The sequence below is a fragment of the Zingiber officinale genome, chromosome 5A (assembly GCF_018446385.1).
Source record: "Zingiber officinale cultivar Zhangliang chromosome 5A, Zo_v1.1, whole genome shotgun sequence".
Classification (NCBI taxonomy): Eukaryota; Viridiplantae; Streptophyta; class Magnoliopsida; order Zingiberales; family Zingiberaceae; genus Zingiber; species Zingiber officinale.
The window spans coordinates 86057731-86079347 of record NC_055994.1 but is presented as its reverse complement, the minus strand read 5'-3'; the positions used below and the strand labels follow the sequence as shown (position 1 = coordinate 86079347).

General features: G+C 36.7%; 2 protein-coding genes across 4 annotated transcripts; one reads left to right on the top strand and one right to left on the bottom strand.

Moving 5' to 3' along the window:
• Positions 1-282: 282 nt before the first annotated feature.
• Positions 283-16268, top strand: LOC121980848 (serine/threonine-protein kinase TIO-like). 3 transcript variants are annotated; one of them, XM_042533091.1, is made up of 24 exons: positions 283-592; positions 2407-2546; positions 2645-2719; positions 3889-3981; positions 4063-4137; positions 4285-4377; positions 5265-5328; positions 5768-5852; positions 7222-7294; positions 7383-7451; positions 7543-7623; positions 7708-7743; positions 7828-7891; positions 8008-8139; positions 10597-10735; positions 11410-11581; positions 11771-11869; positions 11944-12474; positions 12855-13991; positions 14087-14323; positions 14652-14795; positions 14894-14974; positions 15489-15677; positions 15803-16268. In XM_042533091.1, the coding sequence occupies exons 2-24, from the start codon at positions 2457-2459 to the stop codon at positions 16046-16048; spliced, it is 4005 nt and encodes a 1334-aa protein (XP_042389025.1). In that variant the 5' UTR covers positions 283-592; positions 2407-2456; the 3' UTR covers positions 16049-16268. The 3 variants fall into 3 exon arrangements, with proteins under 3 accessions (XP_042389025.1, XP_042389024.1, XP_042389026.1); XM_042533090.1 differs by having other exon boundaries at positions 284-592; positions 7828-7921; XM_042533092.1 differs by lacking the exon at positions 283-592 and having other exon boundaries at positions 2418-2546; positions 2640-2719; positions 7828-7921.
• A 1726-nt stretch (positions 16269-17994) lies between these two features.
• Positions 17995-19651, bottom strand: LOC121980847 (cyclin-D3-2-like). Its single transcript, XM_042533089.1, has 3 exons — positions 18660-19651; positions 18464-18573; positions 17995-18365 (listed from the first exon to the last, which is right to left on the bottom strand). Exons 1-3 carry the CDS (start codon positions 19417-19419, stop codon positions 18117-18119), a joined length of 1119 nt encoding a protein of 372 aa, XP_042389023.1. The 5' UTR covers positions 19420-19651; the 3' UTR covers positions 17995-18116.
• Between the last annotated feature and the right edge of the window lie 1966 nt (positions 19652-21617).

Genomic DNA, 21617 nt, shown 5'->3' with positions numbered 1-21617 from the left:
CTAGTAGCCGCCCGTGATTTACCTCATTCGTGTTGACCTTGAGACGGGTTGGTGGGAGTGTTAGGGGCGAACATATTCACCTTTTTACCATCATTAATGAATTAATCAAGTCAACTCGGATGGATCTAGTGGCTAGCCACAATTAATGAATTAATCAAAATCCACTTATTAACATATGGAGCTCCAATCCGTTTCAAATTGATTTGAATTTTGGAGTGAACGAGTAGCGAACCTATTCGGTTCACCAAAGAAACCGAGTCAATGATTTTAGTTAGGGTTTGATTGTATTTTTTTCCCGCTTAAATCCCTTCGAGACGCTCTTCTTCCTCAGTCGCTCCGATCTCCCCTCTCTCTTTTTACCCGATCGCGATATCTTCTTCTGCTCTCCGCCATCTCCCTCTCCAACAGCGAGCTCCTCTCCTGCTCCATTCTCAGATTCGAGCTGCAGTCAAGCCCCGGCACATCTCTCCTCCAGTGATCCCTTCCGAAGTGAACGAGCGTCGTTGCCTCCTCACCGGCGTCAATATCTCCGCCGAGAACTCGAGATCTCAGTTGTCGGTGGATCCTGTGATCCTGCGGGGAGAGAGCATCGGTGAGTAGTCTTCTCCCAGATTTCGGCAAGTGCCCTTTTCGATCTTTGGGGCTGGGGACGCCGGCTGCCTATTCTCCTTGTTTCATTTTTCAAATTGTCTCTAGTAGCGGTGATCAGCCTTTTTTTTTTTTTTTTTTTTTTAATTTTGGGTAAGTCTTCTAGATTGGTTGAAGCCTGTTTGGTTGTTGGAGCTCGTACTAGGGGTTAATTATCTGTGTATATTTTTTAGATGAGTTTTCTTTTGGCAGGATATTAGGTATTGATTGATGGGGGCTTGAGCAGTGTTGACCCATCCTACCCCTTTGCGGTTTGGGGATTGAGTTAAATTTTCCTCTGCCGACTTTAAATTTAGTTGATGTAATTTTGCAGTTCAAGGTCAGTCGTGGATTATATTTTGTAGATCTACCTTTGATGGATGTTGAGGGTGTCATTGATGCTGTTCAAGTTGGGTCGTTCTTGCTTGGTTTCTTTTTTAGCACCACTTGTGCATGATTAACATTTGTATAATCAATTAGTTTTAAGATTAAAAATTTGCTGATCTATTTTAAAAGAGGGGCTTAAAGTGATGATTTAAAGGTTGACATGGGAAATAATATGATGATCCTCTTGCCTACCTTACACGAGGTTGTAATCCTGGGAGGGGTTTACTTCAAAGATACTATATGATTCTTGTCTATTGATACTTGCCTTTAGATTGCTTTGCCCTTTTAACTTGATCCTTGATTGATAGTCTTAATGGACTTTGGATAAAATGTTCTATAATGATGAATTGGTTATTTTAATAAAAACAAAATTAAGGGATAACTTAAGCAAGACCTTGGTATTGACAAATCATGCAGGAACAATAAATGGAGCGTGACATGTTTTGAACACAAACATAACTGATAAAGTTACACCACATGGTGATTGTGGTAAAAAGAGGTTAATAATGTGAAACCTAAAACAATAGTAGTGAAAGAGCCAACCAATGAATCTAGGGCCTCACTCTCATGCATATGTCAACAAAGGGCTTTCAACCCTTATGCTCTTTAGTGCGGGTGTCAACCTATTCTTATATATATTGAAACTTCAAGGCATTGACCCATTTTTCAGGTAATATGCTGTGATTGGTGGAAGCGACTTTTGCATTACACCATAATAAAAATATATTAGTCGAGCACTAAATTGGACAATTGTTGAAGTATAATAATTGCTAAACTAGTAGATGCTAAAATTGGGTACTGACAATAACCTTGAAATATATAAATGATGTTTAAAGATGCATGAAGTGGAGATAACTTTAATTTGCTACCTTCATTGAGTTCTTCTTAAGAGATATGATTTGTACACATGAATTTAGGATCAGCAAGGGGCTTGATTTCAGTATACCCTATAATTTCCTTCTCACGACATGATTACTTTGAACATAAATTTAGGCTCAGCAAACCAAAGTATCCAAATCTCCATGTCAAAAGCCCCCAGTTCTTTCTTCATTTATGCGTGTGAAGCAATTGGAGTAACATTAAGAGGAGTAGGTTGAGATCAATATCCCTAAAATCGGTTTTTCTTTAATTTATTGATTTAATATGCAGAGAAACCTCATTATTCTTTTTGGGGATTTCCACAAATTCTGATTTTTTGGGAAGCATGTATTCCTTTCAAAGAAAAGTCTGCTTTCTTCATTTGATTATGAATCTTTAGGTCCATATTGATTTTCATATATCATTGTCTCCGATTACTACCATTGCTCAAGTACATTTAAGTTTGGAAGAGTGTTTTTTTTTTCTCTTTTTATATGGGGAAGTGGAGCCTTTAACATCCTTAGTTTATTTCAGTTGAGTTGGGGCAGAATTGTGATAACCACCGTGACAGCATTGGCTGTACTATGGGGGTGGAGGATTATCACGTGATTGAGCTGGTTGGGGAGGGTTCATTTGGAAAGGTGTATAAAGGACGACGCAAGTACACTAGACAGGTTCAATTTGGATCCTTTATCTCTTTTTTTTTTTTTTTGTGTGTGTGTGTGTGTGAAGATGATGATATTTGTAACTTTTGTTTGTTGCTTTAGTTCAGACTGTTGCCATGAAGTTTATTTTGAAGCATGGGAAAAGTGAAAAGGATATCCACAACTTGAGGCAGGAAATTGAGGTACTGTTTATAATAATAACTGATTATTATTTCTCCATTTTTTAACATAGGCATTTCTGTCTTTTATAGTTGTTGCCTTTTACTTTCCATAGCCTCATTCAATGAGAGATAGTGCAATGCACCAATGAGGCAAGTTTGATGAAAAACTTTATCATCATATTCACCCAATTGCCAATACTCTGATCATTTATTGGAATTGACAACTCATCTGCAATCTTTAGTATATGAAATTGGCTATGGAAGATTTATCTTCAATGATGTCCTCTTAGATATTGCTTTGCAGAAAATACAGTGGCTGTAAACATCAACATTCTTGTATTCTGATAGCATATGATATTGTTGTTATTTCCTTGAGTAATCACATTTAGTTAGAAGAAGCACTATTCAAGTGCTGAACTTTGCTTTGAATAAAGATCAATGGAGTTGCTCCGCTTTAAGTGTTTTTTAATCAGAAGTCACTCCGGGATGCACTGTCGTTACATGCTGGAGCTTTGTTCTTGGTTGCTAAAAGTAAAAAAATATTTTACCAAAACATGCAGTCTTTTGTCAACTCAGGAAAATATTCAGATATAGAAGCCTGCATTTAGTGCTGATATGCGTGAAGACTGATTTTGATTTTTTTTTTTATTTTCATGGAAAAATTATAAATGATCAAAAGAGAGCTTGCCTTGTAATGACCAAAATTAACTTGCTTCCATATCTTTCTTTCTTTGCTGGTGATTGCCTAATGCTTACATCTTTGAAGATATGATTGATATTGTATAAATACAGTAATGCCCCAGGTTAGTCCTATATTGTAAGTTGCAAACTAATTAGGGGGTTGATAATACTCTGATGAGTGAACTATGTTTAAGCATTATGTGCTGGACCTGCTGGTATTTGAGTTCGATAAGTTAATAAATTAATTCTCATATTTCAGTGTGTTATACCAAAGCAAGCCTAATTTCAGGCACAGTAAGGTGTTCCAATCTGAAAGATCTGTCTTTGTTGGTGAAAGTAATAAGTTAATGAGCTAGTTCTATTTGTGTGGGATGTTTTAAATATTATTAAATGATGAAACCTACAGAAACTGATGTTCTCTAATTTATGCCTTATTTTATTGTTTATGTTTAATTATGTGGCATCATAGTGCTTTCACTAAAAAGATATGTAATTTTAATTTGGAATAGATATTACGGAAGCTGAAGCATGAAAATATAATTCAAATGCTTGATTCCTTTGAGACACCTCAAGAATTTTGTGTTGTCACTGAGTTTGCGCAGGTATGGATTTTCAACATAGTCTTTCATACAAAAAGAATCCATTTTGTGTTCCATGTATGTTCTAAAATTTTGTATTTTAAGGGAGAATTATTTGAGGTTCTTGAGGATGACAAGTGTCTCCCAGAAGAACAAGTTCAAGCAATAGCAAAACAATTGGTACTTTCTGCCAAGCTTTTGTTAACATAATCAGATTTATGAATTTAATTTATCTCCCTTGCTTTTCTTGCTTTTGTTAGCAAGTAATACAAGTGTCTAAATCTAATAAATAGTTACATTTGTTCATCTACATACTACACATTTTAGGTGAAAGCGCTGCACTACTTGCATACAAACCGAATCATTCATCGCGATATGAAGCCACAAAATATTCTTATAGGCGCAGGATCTACTATAAAGGTTAGTTCAGATTGGCCTATTTAATAATTCATGTTATTGTTGTACTTTATAGCTTGTCCCAAGCCCTGATAAAGGAGGAGGGTTGTGTTAGTTTGCTAGTTAGTATTAAACTATGACAAATGTTCCATGAATTGTTGTACTTTAAATTTAATTTTTTGATGGAAAATGACACAAAACATTAATAGCTTTCTTTTTTCCCTCTGCAGCATCTGTTATTTTTCCTAGATGATTATAATCAATAATAATCTGCTATTCTTTTTCTTTGATGTTTTTCTTGTTTTTTTCTCACAAATTGGTAATTTGACATATCTACTTCTTTGTCCAGTTTGGTATTATAAATCGATATTTTAGATCTTATTGTTGTACTTTCACATAGGGATGTTTTTTTCTGAGATATCAATACATTCTACTATACTGTTAAATAATTACAAGTTGAATTTTTGTCGATATTTATTATGGTCCATGATAGATTAAAAGTTATGCTTCTTGTCTAAAAGCCAAGACCATCCTAGGCCTGTGTTTATTTGTAGGTAATGTTTAAGAAGTCATCTTTGTATTTATACATAGTATAAGTTGCATGGTGAGTTGACAATCAAGTTCTACAATTGTACTTGTCCACGGTAGTAAAGTCATTTGTAAATTTCTTCATGCCTATTTAATAGTAGTTCCTTTTTCTTCCACTTGTTCTTCTTTTTGGTTGTCCTTCTATTTATATTCAAACAATGAGTAATCATTTTTATTCTCTATAAATATCATATTTTTTAAAATAAATAAAAATTTATTTATTTCTTCTATATTGAGATAAACTACCAGGAGTTTATTCCTCATTTCTTTAGTTTGAGTTGGTTTATGTGTTTTATGATCATTCTAATCCCTTTTGTTGACAGCTTTGTGACTTTGGGTTTGCACGAGCGATGTCAGCGAACACTGTAGTTCTTCGTTCTATAAAAGGTAAGCCTCACTTCAGATCTTTTTTAATTTCCAACTCTTCCAGTACATGCTGCTGCCTGCTGATATTTAGTTTGTTCCAATCTTATTCCACTTTGTGGAATATATAGCTGATTGGTTCATCCCTATTATTTGGAAAAATATTTGCACTCTTAGCTAAGGAAATCATCTTGCATGGAGGTGTTTCCTGCATAGTCAAAAGGCGAATAGAAGACACAGTCACAGTATTATCTTTTCAATTTCGTTAGGAAATTATTCAATAAATTTGGACATTCTCAATTTTGAGGAAGACATTCAACTAGGACATCAGTTGGTTAACTTTCATAACTTTACCTGAATTATTAATACATGAGGTTCATGTTTGCATTCATCTTCTGTGCTACAAGAATAGTTGACCTTCTTGAACTTGTCTCTTTCTTTCTTATGATTTGTGTATTTGTAGGTACACCACTTTATATGGCTCCAGAGTTGGTGAGGGAGCAACCATACAATCATACAGCAGATTTGTGGTCGCTTGGAGTTATTTTGTATGTCATATTTCTATAAAACCTCTATAGTATCTTTTGCATCATGTCTCTTTTCATTTTCTAATTATGGAATTTGTGAGATCATAGCCTCAACTCTAATACTCTGGTTGCTTGAAGTAGTAACAAATGTTTGGATCAAATTGATATGCTCAAGGTGCCCATAACTTAACTCCCACTTCAATCCTTCAAATTCACCTTGATTAACTTCCAAGATTTCCATGATTAAATTCTTGGGTGTCACAATTCAGGCTGACTATACATCAACTCCCTTGATAAATTTGATCCTCACAATAAGATTGGATGTCATCTTCCTGTTATGGGTAGAAGATTTATTCTCCTGGTTGCTAATTTGATATCAGCTTTCTTGATGCTTTTGATCATGTCCTCTTAGGAAGGTCTTTTAGTCTGTGGTTAGTGGAGGAAAATTGAAAGAAGAGAAGAAAGGGAAAAGAGAAGGGAGAGGATGAGAGAAGGAGAGGGTTAAATAATTGAGCAATGATATGCTCAAGGAAAAAAACTCAAGGAAAAGCTCAAGGATAGACATAAAGTCATGACCCACCATTTCACTTTTTGTGGGCCCCATCACTTTATGTGTCTATCCTTGAGTTTTTTTCCTTGAGCATATCATTTTTCTAAATAATTTTCACTTGGACAAGGAAGAAGGGGAGGTAAAAAAAGTAGATTGTGACGTGATAAATTTAATTGGCTAATTATTTGTTCTAAACATGAGCTCTTAGGAAAGCAATCCATTTATAACGATGTCATGTTGGTTTGTGTCTTCTAATCTCTTATTCTCTCATACATTCGATTTATCACAACAGTTAGACTTTCCTCTTCCATTATGGAAACTATATCTAAGATGCTGTTGTAAGATGTCTCTTAAATTGGTGCCCTATGGCATATTCTCAGCAAGAAAATGATAGGTTATTACCTCAGTGAGTGAAATTTGATGGTTAAGCCTTGGTGTCATTATCATGCTCTATTTGCTACTTGGTATGCAGCCATGCAGCCATGCGCTGCAGAAGTATGTTGATGCTCAAATATATACAATGATGATAAACTAGTATTTCTTTTTAAAAAGGTAGTTTGTCATAATTTAATATTTTTTAATGATGATTTTATTAATTTGCTTAGCTTTATTATCATCCGAACACGTGCTGAGGTAAATTATATTGTATATCTTATTTAAGGTGTATACAGTTCACTGTTAGGACTTTTGCTTCATCGCTATGTCAACTGAACAATGCATTCATGTTATGTTGCTGATGTCTATTTCATTTTGTTTGAGTCAATATAAGCATCTGCCATTAGATAATTGTTGTAGACTTTTATAAATTAAATTTCCTTTTGTTTTAACATTCTGACACAGGTATGAACTTTTTGTTGGTCAGCCACCATTTTACACAAATTCTGTCTATGCATTGATTCGCCATATAGTTAAAGTCAGTGTATTTCTTTTCCTCCATTTGTTATCTTTCAAAAAATAAAGTGCATCCTTCGAACAGATATTAATTTTAAGGCTTCTACCAGGACCCAGTGAAATATCCAGAAAACATGAGCTCAAACTTCAAAAGCTTGTTGAAGGGCCTGCTTAACAAGGTCCTAGCCTCCCTGTTTTGTCAGTCTAGGCATATGATTGCCCTAGTACTTTCAGTCCGTATGCATTACACTTGTATTCTGCTGCTATCAGGTGCCACAGAATAGATTAACTTGGCCAGCTTTGCTGGAACACCCATTTGTGAAAGATGCTTCAGAGGAGCCAGAAACCAAAGTTAGTCTTCTTATTCCCACTAAAAAAAATTGAGAGTTGGTCTTCCAAAAATAAAATACTCATCTCTATATTATCATATTCCAGCCAATTGTTGGTGCTGATGCAGTTAGTGGATCCAAAGTTAGTCTTCTTATTCCCACTAAAAAAACTTGAGAGTTGGTCTTCCAAAAATAAAATACTCATGTTTATACTATCATATTCCAGCCAACTGTTGGAGCTGATGCAGTTAGTGGATCTGAAGTCGGAATGCCAAATGGAGTTCACAAAGGTTCTGATTTCGTTAATGACAATTTGGAGGGTATTATTTACTTGAAAATGTTCTTCTCTACATTTCATATTGTAGTATTAGATGTCATATTAGGTATTTGATGCCCTTTATGACAGCAAAAGATAATTCTATTTCTTGGAGCAATAAAAAAGAGATTGAAAATGGCGAAAATGATAGTCCTTCACAAACAACTGACAATCAAGACAATGCATCTTCTGTGGGTGTATCAGGCCATGCTCATTCATCAGGTGTGGAAAATAATGCCATGACTTGATATTCTATACAGTTTCCATATTTGGGATTTATCAATACATAGGTAGTATATGTATGCATATACTTAGATTGTGCATTAGCATGGAGAATGTTCTTTTAAGGAACTATTGAATGGACAGCAAACAATTATGTGCAATGTTTGACTACTTTTTTATACCATGGAGTTGGAAAATTAAATTAACCCCGATATGCTTGCTTACATTGATTGCAAAATGTTAGTAAGATTTGTAAGAAAATCTTAGCATCTCTAGGAGTGGTTGTAGGCCGTACAATGGAGACTCTAAATATTTGGACATCTCTGTTCCCATAGCATAGAGACTTCCACACACTACTTGCATTTGATACTTCCTTGCTTTGTTAAAAGTAGGCCAATGCTTATTTTTCACCAAGATCCTTTCTTGCATTCAATGCATCATGCGACATATCAATCTACAACAAAACAAGTTGCCCAACCTAATTATATAGGTTGTCCTTGACACATATCAGTCTGTAATATTTTAATAAATTGTTCTCCTCTGACTCAGAAATAAAAAAAAGAAGTTGTAGCATATATCTTATTAACTGTTTTTATTACTGCTGCAGTGAGTGTTTTTAGTTTAAGCATAATGTGCCTTCAACTGATCGGCACTTAGTGTTGAGTTTTCGCTATTAGGTTTGTCTATCTTCCTTTTATTTAATAGACAAAGATGCATAATTTTCATTGTCATTATGGACAGCAGAAGCATATTAGGACTGTTATCCAAATAAGGAAAAGTTTGACAAATATAGGGCTACCATTGGCACAGTACTCCTTAAGGGAAGCATTTTTCTAGAATTGATAGAGTAAGCATAAGTTGTTGGTGCTATCAGCCTCCAGGGTTCCTATGATCCTACATAAGTGAGATTAGGGATTCAAATGAATATATTAAAAATCACTTAAAAGCATTACTTAACCTGATTTTTGTGAATCATTTGAATGATTTTTAGAGTAATAAATCTTTTTCCCATAACTTATGTTGCAGAACTGATCAAGGACGAAGAGGTGGAATTTAGTTTTTCAGATTCTATTCGTGAACTATTAGAATGATTCTGTCAATTTGAAAGTCTGATATACTGTATCATATATTCTTTGGTGTTTTGTATTAATATAGTTTCTATGGCAATTTACTAAAGGGCGCACCTAAAATTCATAATTGACCAAAAGGCATCACAAACTTTGAAAATGCCCAAAAGCCACACCTTTTTTCCGCTTTACTCCTCTGCCCAATGTGACCTTTTCTCTTTCTCTCTTTTCTTTTCTCTCTCCTATGCATCCAACATCTCTTCTCTTTCCTCTCCTCTCTTCTTTCTTTTGCATGCATGCATAATTATTGTTGTGCTTATTTTTGAAAATCAGCACCATAAATTAATTACATTATCTTTTTCTCCGAAGGATCTAAATCGGCACTACCACATGCTTGATTTCCCGGAGACTAGGATCATGTTCTAGCTGATTCTTCCAATAACATTTTAAGTTTTAACACTTCTGGAGAAGCCAAAATAAGCCATGGAGGACACCGCTAGACTCCTTGTGGCCTCAGAAATCTACCGGACTTGAAATGAGTCCAATCAGACCTGTCTAGCTCCATCAGTGGGTTTCGGTTGGAGTCCAACGGTGCCCTCCGTTGCTTATTTCGGCTTCTCCGGAGGTGTTAAAATGTTAGTGAAAGAATCAATTAACGTTGACCTTGGTATGAACATATCAACCCTAATGTTGGCTTGATATGAATCATATTAGGCACAATGCGGGCCAAATATGCACGTTGCGCCTGATATGTTCATATCAAGCCCAATGCTAGTTGATTCTTCCAATAACATTTTAACATCTTCAGAAAAGTAGAAATAAACAATGAAGGGCATCGTTGGACTCCTTACGACCTCAAAAATTCAAAGGACCCAAACCTACTGATGGACCTAGACAGGTTTGATTAAACCCCTTTCAAATTTTGTGGATTTATGAGGCTGCAGAGAGTCCAACGGTACCTTCCATTGCTTATTTCAATTTTGCCGGAGGTGTTAAAATATTATTGGAAGAATCAACAAGAACGTGGTCTTGGTCTCTGACACATTAGGCCCGTGGTAGTGTCAATTCAGATTCGTAGGAGAAAAAGATAATGTAATTAAGTTGTGGTGCTGTTTTTTTAAAAAATCAGTGCTACAATAGTTATGCATGCATGCATGCAAAAGAGAAAGAAGAGGAGAGGTTGCATGCATAGGAAAGAGAAAGAATCAGATTTGGCAGAGGGGTAAAGCGGGACAAAAGTGCACCTTTTAGGTATTTTCAAAATTTGGGACGCCTTTTGGTCAATTCTGAACTTTGGATATGCCCTTTTGGTAAATTGCCGTAGTTTCTACTACATAATAACTGTTTCTTATGGGACTTCAGAAATCCTACATTTTCTGTTTGCTTTCAGACAACCAAATTTTGGATGCTCTGGAAAAAGGTTCACGGACAGTAAAAGGTGCAAGTAATATCAGTCATGATATTGAAGCTTTATCAGTCATTTTACACCCTCTGCAAACTTGGACCAAGCGATCACCTAGTTCTCTCAGGCAAGCCCAGTCTTTTGATGTATTTTCATTTGATGTATGCTGGTTCTCTGTGAACAAAAATATTGGTTTCCATTCCTATCAAACATCATGTTTTCCATTAATATTAAGGTTTTTCAGACCTAGAAAATAATTTTATTAGGCTACAGAGCTAACTTTGATGAAGTCTAGTTAAATCTATAATTATCCGAAATACTATTAACAAGGTTAGACATGTCCTTTGGATCTTAGCTCTTTGGTAAATAGTCTTGTTCAAGAGTTTATTCTCATGTCAACACGCTTTGGCTAACTAATCCATAACTGAGACCATATTTCTGTTCTTTTATGCCTTGATCCTGCATTTTATGTTTGGTTCTATGGCATCATATGGTTTTCGAGAGTATGTTCGTTTTACAAAAAAAGATGCAATTTTTGAGCCAAAGAATCATGGCCATTTGCTGTGTATTAAAGATCTGTTATTACTGATGCCCTTATTATTACTACAACTTATGATTTGATCCAACTTATCATGTTTTTAGCACCTTTTTTTAGTCTAGACATGGTAGTAGTTCAGTAAATTTTAAGATATAAAATACTTTGATTATTTCATAGCATTCTTTTTAGTCACAATTCTGCATTCTTTATAATCATAATTCTTGTTCTAATCAAACCTTTTGTGCCTTTTATTAAATTTCTAGGGATCTTGATATGGACAATGTGAGCCAGTCATTCAGAATCCTGACAAATCTAATTGCTTCTGGAACACTTCAACCGGGTACATCTTCTGACATCCTAATATCTGTGCTTCTTGAATTCACTGCTGCCCTCATTAAAGTGAAGATTGGGGATGCTCAAGGCGTATGCATTAAGGTCTTTCTGATCCTTGATATGACATTTTTTTCATGATTAATGATAAGCTCAGTGTGGGTTTGTGATAGACAAAATTCATGTTCTATGGTTAACTATTTCTGTTTTGTCCATGCAGTTCATCACCATCAACAATTATTTCAATGTACACTGATCTTTTGGACTAAATTTTAGTATTTGATGATTCTGCAGAGCCTTTCTGTTTTGAAGAAGTTATTGGAAGTTACTGGTAGTGGAAGTCATGATTCTTTTTGTAAGCACTGGAGTGCTCTAGTGTATCTTTATTCTCAGGTGACTTCTGTTTGTCCTGCAAAACTTATTCACTGGTTTTTGATTGAGAATATCATCCTATAACTCTACTGCAGATGCTGGCTTTAACTACTGATACATCTGGTAGGATCCACTATGAAGCTACTGCATCCATTGTGATTATGCTGTACCGTGCTATAAGTGAGCTAAAACAATCAACATCATATGAAGGCGCAAAGCCAATGGAAAGGTTTCTGCTTCAGATGGTTGATTGTGCTAGTGAATCTTCAGTTTTCCAGCATTTGCTTGAATGTTTAACTATTTCTGGAACAAGTTTCATGTCAGGATCTTCCAATATGGTTCCAGCTGCATGTGAAGCATGCAAGGCAATTTGGTGTCTGATTAATGCAGTGGAAACAATTTTTGCAAAAGAACAAACATATGCTTTTCCGTTGGTCTATTCACGTAGGCAACTTTCATTGCAGCCTGATATTATGGAATATGAGCAATCCCTAAAACTCCACAAGGAACCAGTTAAAGTTATTTCAAGACTTGTGAAATTATTTGTTGAATCAAAAGCAATTCAAGTTGCTGTTTATTACTCTTTTCACAATGGGTTGGAGTCTGCATTGTATGCCACTCTTCAGGTATATTATCTCTCCTTTTCAAGGGAGAAAAAAGTGTTTTCTTTTCACTAAAGGACTTCAATCAGTATGTTTCTTTATCTTATTGTATCGTGATAGCACTGTTTGGGATTGGTTATATTATGCATTCAGTATTGTGTTTTTTTTAATTGGTGAGAGGTTCAGCCTAATATAGATATAAATAGCTTTTATATTTCTATAATCAATTCCTTTAACAATCCTTGTTGCTATAATATGAGGCAGTGCCAGATTATGTGTTAGGAATCAAACTTCAAATGACATGACATTGAACTCAGGAACTTGTTATTTTAGCAAATTGAATCATTGATGTTTGGATCTGATTTTTAATATGCATCTGGCTTATCAGAGCTTTTGTTTTTCAGATTATGTCAAGGATCTGTCTTCTGAGCCCTTCTGCTTGCACTGTGCTTTGTGGTTTGTTGAATCCATCAGATATTGTTGCTGAAACAGATGTGGCAACTGATGGAACTATTGTATCTGATATTTTTTCTGTATTGTCCTTGAGTGCTACTTATCTAAACAAGGATTCTGGAGAGAAGAGTACTCCAAAATGTAAGCTGTCAAATCCTCGTGGTTTGGTTGTACATTGTTGCATTACTTTGGCAACAATTGCTGATCGATTAAGATCAATAGGAAAGTGTTCTTCGTCATTCATTCTTTCTAGTTCTCAGAAAAAGCAGTGCTCACGTCTTTCAGTTCTTGCGCACCTTTCCTTGATGGATGATTCTGTGGCAAGTTCCATTCAATCTCATTGTGCATCAGCCATGCTAGCTTTATCATCAATTTTATCTCTTGATATTGGGTCGTATGGGAACTCTATCTCTGAAAATACACTTGCTATATTACCATCTATGGCAACACTACGTAACCTACTAAAGCTTCGCTGTTCTAACGAAATTGAAACAAAGTCTAATGACATTGTCTTGAGGTGGGTAGAACCCAATGATGGTTGTCTTGGTTTGTTGAAAATGAGGCTTTTATGGGGCGGTCCTCTATCTGTTCAGCAAGCATGTTCTAATGGAATCCCTCAGCTTCTCATTAGTTTGTTAGCAGATGGGATTGTAGAAGATCCTGTCGATGGAAAAGATTGCAGAATTGTTAGATTAGGGCTGTCTCCTGCTGGACTAATTTGGGCACTTTCTTCCTTGTGTTGTTGTCTCAGTGGTGGAGTGCTTCATGAGTTCTTTTTCAAAAAAGAGCATGTGAAGCTAATAACTGACTTATTGTCTGATCAACACTTAATTTCACTGAGCACTTGGGAAGGTCATGCTAGTGGTCATGCTGGAAATAAAGATTTAGTGAATACAATCGTCGATATTGTGGCATTTCCCTTTGTTGCAGTACAGAGTGCCCCCAACATGCCATCAACATCAGCATCAATTAACAGTGGCTTCCTCTTAAATAATGGCTTGCCTGGTGGCAGACTTGCAATTGAAAATAAAGAATTAGTCAAAGCTATTGGAAACAATATGCCTTATTATATTCAAATTCTTTCAGAGGTAAAATTAGGTGGTTTCTGTTGCTCTATCACGCTGTTTGCTATCATGCTATTTGCCATTTAGAATTGTCGTCTTTGTTTTTTTTTCACTTGCAGGTCAATTTTCCTGGTCGCATACTTTGCAGCTTGGACTATCTTGACTTGGAAGATGTGTCGAGGCCTATTGCTATGGTTGCAAAAATGGTTGGATATCGACCTTTAGCACTGCAACTTGTTAAGGAAGGTCTTTTATCTCCAAACAGAGTACAAAAGCTGTTGGGCGGCCAATCAATCCCTAAAGATGCTATGCTGGATTTTCTAATGATTATTTCTGACCTTGCCCGGATGTCAAAGGTACAGTATTAACGAAACATTACTTGGCGATCTTAATTTATATGAGCAAGGTTAAGTAGATTTATTCTAGAATACTTTGGTTGTAACATTTTCTTCTGTTGATTATGAAGGAAAGTATATTGGGCGATCTCAATTTATATGAGCATGATTAAGTAGATTTATTCTAGCATATTTTGGCTATAACATTTTCTTCTGTTGATTATATGTAAGATTCACACTTTCCTCTATGACAATTGAGGTTGTATTATGCAATCTATTCAGCAGGACCAGGCTTTATATCTCATTATCTTCACTTTATCATTTTTATCTTGAAAATGCTTTGGCGCAGGATTTCTATGAAGCCATTGACCAAGCTGGTATGTTGCAATTTCTCATGGACTTCCTTAATAGTGATTCTGCTGATGTGCGTGCAAAAGCTTGCAGTGCCATTGGTAATATGTGTCGGCACAGTTCCTACTTCTACAACTCACTTGTAAGATATATGATTAAGTTCATATTCCCTCAGTTTCTCCCTATAAGTTTTATAATTATATAACATTTGATATAAATATATATATCTATATTTTGCAGGCAAATCATAAGGTCATTGATATTTTGATTGATAGGTGTGCTGACCCAGACAGACGTACTAGGAAATTTGCTTGTTTTGCTGTAAGTTACTTGTAAAACTTGCAATGCTTTTCTTGTATTATAGAATTTTCTTTACAATAGTTGAGATAAAAGGCTAAAGAGATGAAGTGGGACGTTAATTTGGGCTCACGAGAGGGCTTATTATGTTTTATTGAAGCTGAGGTATCATATTTGTGCTAAGCTTGATGCATTAAATAGAAAAAAAGGGATCAAAGTGCTTTTGTACAAAAGGAAGAGGCTGGCTGGTGGAGCAATAGAAGAGGGTTGGTGAGGCATTAAGTTGGAAGGAGAAGAGGGAATCGTGGATTAGCGGAACCTCAGCCGTGTTGAACTCTAGCAACAGTAGTGTGTGGATTTAAACCTGGTTGAGTTGATAAATTAAAAGAAACAGGACTATATTTTTGTGAGGATGTTGTTGGAAGTTGGTGGTGGACATAGTTCACATAATTGAGTACATTTGCAAACCGTTGGGTGAGCTTATATGAAGGAGACATTTGTGTTTTTGTCATTCTAAATCCAACTCTTCTATGATCAGGTTGGGAATGCTGCATACCACAATGATGATCTGTATGAAGAGCTCCGGAGATGCATTCCTCAACTAACAATACTTCTACTCGCAGCCGAAGAAGATAAAACAAAACTCAATGCTGCTGGTGCACTTAGCAATCTTGTTCGAAATTCAAGTGCTCTATGTGAAGATATTGTGTCTAAGGGTGCCATGCAGGTTTGTTAACGATACAATTACATATTTTGAACTCAGGATCCAGTATACATCCCACTTAGTTTCTCATAGCATGTATTGTCCATATACATTCTTATCATGGTTTTAAATTTCCTTGGTTTTGCCAGGCGTTGTTGGAGATGGTCTGTAACTATTCACAGAATGCATTGAGCCCGAGTCGAGGAAGAACTCAAAATGAATCTCCCCTTAAGATTGTTCTATTTGCTTTGCGTAAGATGTGTGACCATGCTGTTTGCAGATCCTTCCTTCGATCTTCTGCATTATTTCCGGTCTTTTCTCAGCTGAAGAGGTCATCGGATCAAACCATTGTGGAATATGCATCGGTTATAGCGAGCAGGGCTACTCAAGTTTGAGTATTAGTTAGTCTTATCCTCGAATCCATTCCACATTCAATATGCATTTGTGACGAGGAAGCCATGGGATGTAGCATTCATCTTTGTTGGTTGTATATTAAAACATGGACGTTGACATAATGCACTGCGTGCATTTGGATGTAATACGAGCTCAACTGCCTTTGATGAGCTTGAACACAAGTTACTACGAATGGAGAGAAATTATTCAAAAAACTGTTAATGAGATTTATAAATTCCACATGGATAAACAAATAAGAAAAACATATTTTGATATTATTACAAGTGAAATAAGCTTGTAACAAGACACCCAGAGAACAATGGAGCTTCCCGTCTATTGAAAATAAGCTTGCAAAACAAGAGTCCCTAATCATGTACAATGTTTAACGGAATCCCAAAACCGAGAGGCTGCACCAGCAACTTCCAAGGAAGAACCTCAGATCCACTTGTGCTACCAATAGAAGTTATTATCTCTTTAATACGCAAATAAAAGTACGATAAAAACTGAATATATAAATATTTTTTTCTAAACTTTTCTAGTAACATTGATGGAGCAAAGTTAAAAAAAAAATAATTCTCTAATTTTCTCGTCTATTTTTTTTTTACTCTGAACTCATTACCTCTCCATGAAACAGTAAGAAAAGTAGTGTAAGTGGAATGGAGTGGAGCAGGTCCTCTTCAACATTTACTCGACAATAATTGTGGGGGCCAATACGGGTAGCCTTTTGATGCTTCTACAAGACAAAAAAGATATCTTGTGCTCTAAAAGGAAGAAGGTGGACGAGCTATTGGAGCCAGAACAAAGCTGAAACAAAAAATAAAAAATAAAAATGGACAGTTTTCTCTCAGTCAGCCCTCACATACTCTCCATTCAACTCATGTACATGTTCAAGATTCAAGAGTTAATCACTAAACATAAAATAGCTCAAACCATTATTTTCAGAGTTTAGGTTTAAAGGCAGCAGTAAAGGCTGTAACGAATCTGTTTGCAGTACTGGAAACTAAGATTTCTGTACTGAAATGAACCTAAAAAAGACCTGGATTTCCAGGTCAAACTGACTGTCCTTGGATTAGGTTGTTTCATAAACACACAGAAGAGTTGTTTGATTAGATTGAATGAAAGAAAGCCTTGTCGAGAAATGCTCTTAAAAATGACAAGATCATTTATTTCAAGCAGCCAACTCATCATCATTCTCGATTCAGATAGCAAAATAAAAATGACGGCAGAAAGATTAACAGTTTGTTTTGAATGATTTAACAGTTGATGAAGAAGTCCAAACTCAAGATTTTTGGTTCATAAAAGCTCAACCAGAGGAGAGGAAAGCTTCGTCCTCTGTTCGGGTCTGGTGGACTTCTGCCGACTCCGGTCGCCTCCAAATAAACGCCAATTGAAAAAAGAAAAAGAAAGGGAAAGAACGCACCATTCGAGGCACGCCCCTTTCTCTTTCTCGTCCTCTTTTCTCTCTCTTCTTCGATCATCAACTGCGTATGATCCATTTATAATCCAACAAAAGAAGCTTTTTTTTACTTTAAACGCCAACTGCTTCGCTGTAATCGACGCCGCAAAAGGAGGCGATTGATGCCTCGGAACGAGTAATGACAAGCATATCATTCAAAACGGAGCAGAGGTTGCAAGGAGGAGGGACGATTAAGGACACAGATTCGGGTTTATTAAACTAATCGATGGATTCGGAAGTCCACGCTTGGTATCTTTGATGTAAAATCCCCGTTATTCTGAAGAGATCAAAGCATGAATAATTAATGCTCTCCGACAGGTAAGCAAAGGTCCTTATTCTTCTCGCTTTACTTTCTTCTTCTTCTTCTTTATTGTTTTCCCTCCATTTGCAGACAAGTCATCAACGCCATTGTTGTGGCTGTTGAAGCTTTCTGTTTTTTCTAGTCACAGAAGATTTTGATGGCGATGAGAATTGAGAAGGAAGTAATGCATTGATTAGAACTTGAAGACAAGATTTTTTTTTTTTTTTAAGTTTTTCAGATTAATTGAACAAGGGCAGGCATTTGTCTCTGCTTTTTTTAATCTTCTTCGCGAGATTAAGCAGCGAATCGGCAGTCAAAATTGCTCCTTTTTGCACTTTTTCTGCTTGAGGGGAGGAGCAGCCACCGCCGCCTCCGGCGGGCGCGAAACAGGGGAAGGCCGCAGCGGCCATGAATCGCAAGAGCTCTCGCCGCTGAAGCAGGAGCTGATCACTCCACATGGACTCGGCGGCGATGAGTGGGAAGAATGCTTGCGCTTGTGGTCGATCGCAGTGGTGGCGCTCATAGATTCCCTCATTAGCTGGTAGCATCGTTCCAGGTTTTCCTGTGGAATGGAGTGTGAGACGGTGTTAGCCATTAGCAATGAGAAGTACAATAATGGAGCGATGAGGGAGGAGCGGGAAGCGACTAAAAAAATTCAACCTTGGAGGGTTTCAGGAGGGAAATGAGGCGGTGAGCCTCTTGCGGCTCCGTCGCAAGGAGCAACGCCGCCGCCGCCCACACCGATGCAGGATATCGAACCCATTTCCAATCTTCGATAAATAGGGAAAAAGATTCATTAGATTGGTGCGGAAAGATTGAGGTTTGATGGAAAGGAAGCTTTCTGAAGATAACCCACCGGAAATTACAGAGAGAAGCGCCACTTCTGATCGCCTGGCCAACTCCCGGATACGGGCAGCAATGCAACCGCCACCGCCACCGCCACCGCCACCGCTGCCGGAACAGAGACGGGGGAGAAGGTGGTGGATGAAAGAGAGAGGGGTGACAGGATTCATCCTCCAGCCGAGAGAGGAGAGCACCAGGAGCTCCATCCTCCGTACGGTCTTCGGCTCGAACAAGTAGCCGCCTTCCTCCACCGGCGACGGTGGCGGCGGAACCTGGAGGTCGAACAGCAGAGGGACGCGGGTCTCCTCCACCTTCGCCGCTAGGGACAGGCACGCCACGGCTGCAAGCCGCCCCATCCAGGGCTTGTCGTCCTGGAGATGCAGCGGCCCGCGGCCGCCGCCGGCGCACGGGAGGAAGCACCGGTCGAAGTAGCTCATGGCGAGCAGCGTCGTGAGCGCTGAGAACCCGTGGCCAGCGGCAGCGAGAACTACCCACTCCGCTACCTTCTCCCTCGCCCGGCGGAGGTGTAAATCGGCGCCTTCCCCATCAGCGACGAGCTGCGGCAGAGCCTCCGATTCCCTGGCGGCCAGAGAAGACATCACCGCCTCCCAATCTTCCCCGGTGGCAGCCTCCACGACCGAGAGGACACGGTTCTCGCTCTCGTAGTCTTCTCCGAGTGGAAACACCACTTCCTCTTCCTCTTCTCCTCCTTCCTCCATCTCCAAGCTCTCTTCTTGGCAATACAGATGATCAAAAAGAGGTAAAAAAGCCATCTTTTTCTCCTCCAAACAACCGGAAGAAGAAATGCTAGATTTTTCTCACATTAAAGTGTCGAAACAACAAACAAAAAGAGGATAGCGCGACGTTCTGGCGCTCATCTTCGCCATGATTCTTCTCTTCATCGGAGTTCTGTGGAAGAGGACGCTGAGGAGGGTTAAAGTAGCGCGTTACAAGTAAATAAACGCACATTGTTACAGTAGAGTGTTACACTAGAGTGTTACATCCAATGTTAAGAGTCACTAGCCGTTGTCACTGTTATATTGGCAAGCATCTGCAGGAATAAGACCACAGAAAAATTCTAAATCAAAATTAATTTTATTAAATTAGAAATATTATTATGGCAAATTTATGGAGTGTTATAAACAATATAAATATAGTGATCTTGAAGAATAATTGAGATCAATTATGAAACAAAATAGATTTTAGCCTTTTTTTTAAATCAAAATAATTTTTTTTCGCCCTTTCTTGTCTTTGCTAAAGTGGATTCTGTAACCTTTTTTCAGCAGAAAAAACAAACAAAAGAAAAGAAAATTAATTTCTTTCTACATTTCTTTAGACTCTCAAAAATAAATTTCTTTATTATTATTATTATTTTAAATTTATCAAAAGGCATTTCATCCCATCAACTCTCCCGTAAAATAACATAGTTATTTTTTAAAGTATACTATTTAAGATTATTATCTTTTGATATACATATTAACTCTTGAATTAGGTCAATTGTATGAATATGATATACATATTAAATCTTGAATTAGGTGAATTGTATGAATATGATACATTCATTTATAACAATTATAATTTCATACAAATTTATTTTGTTAAACAACAATCACATTGTACAGTTATGAAATTATCACAAAGGTAGTAGTAGTTCATAACTACTAAATGTAGATTTTTTTTATTAAATATCCAAATCTTACAATCTAATTAATCATCGATTAGTTTATGATTTAATGAGTGTGATAGGTATATTTGAGAGCAGTGGAGTAATTTTAAGGTTTAGGGAGGATCTTTTAATTTTTCTCATTTTTTTTTTCTTTTAAAAGAATTATAAAAGGTTAAAGATTCGAGTGACCCATCAAACGACTGATGGGACGCCTGATATCAATTATATTGAAGTGGACACTACTGCAAAATAAGATGAGCAATTTTTTTTTTCTAAAAAAACTTTTAATACATTTTTCCATATAAAATTAAAGGCGTTGTAAGTTTATAATTAAATCTTATGCTGAAAAAAATATTTACTAAATGCTATAACGTTAAAGTTTTAAAAACAAATCTTTATTAAAAACCATTCTTCCATCTATGAAATACCTAATTAATTTTTTGTCAATTAAAACACTAGATGAGTTGATTCTAGAATTTATGATAATTAAATTGATTATCATATGATAAATTTATAGAATTGAGTAAGAGTCAAATCTAATAAAAACTGAGGAATTATGTTCACATGTGATGACTAATTTTGATTTTCTAATTTACTCTCTCTCAATGATATGAGATAATCATAGTGGCGGTTAAGGTGACTGATTTCACCTTTTACAGAATAAATGAGTTGATTTGATGCCTGTTAAGGTATGTTGCAGTGGAAGAGTATCAATTTATCCTGACAGCCGATGAAAAATTTTCGTGAAATTGAATCGGTTGTCCCATGTCCGGTATTATCTAATTCAATATTCTTTTTAGATGAGTTGATTCCATGATCAATATTCTTTTTTTTTCAAAAGCGTGCAAGAGTTAGATGGTCAGAAAGAACAAATTGTTGGGTGAAGAAACAAGCTTTCTCACTAATTCTGCTTCATCAGTTGCACTCACCCTTAAAACTATCACAACCCCAAGAAAAACCATGAACACAGCTGAATCTACACTTAACTCATAAAAAAGCTTTCAAAATTTCATCCATCAATGCCACAGAACAGTGTCAGATTCCACACAAGGCCAACCGACCAAAACATCAAAAGATTTTATTTGGAAGATGAATGGAGGGCTCAGCCCATGCATGCATCAGAATGGGTGCAGAAGAGTGGCTTTAAGTTGTTGCAGTGAGACACTTGCACCAGTGGATTGCCATTCTTGTGAAAACCATGCACTGCATTTGTATCTGTCGTCATCATTTCCCAAGAACATTTGTATCTGTTGGACAAAGGACAAGTGACTGCACTTACTCGGCTTCCCATACCTTACTCTTGAT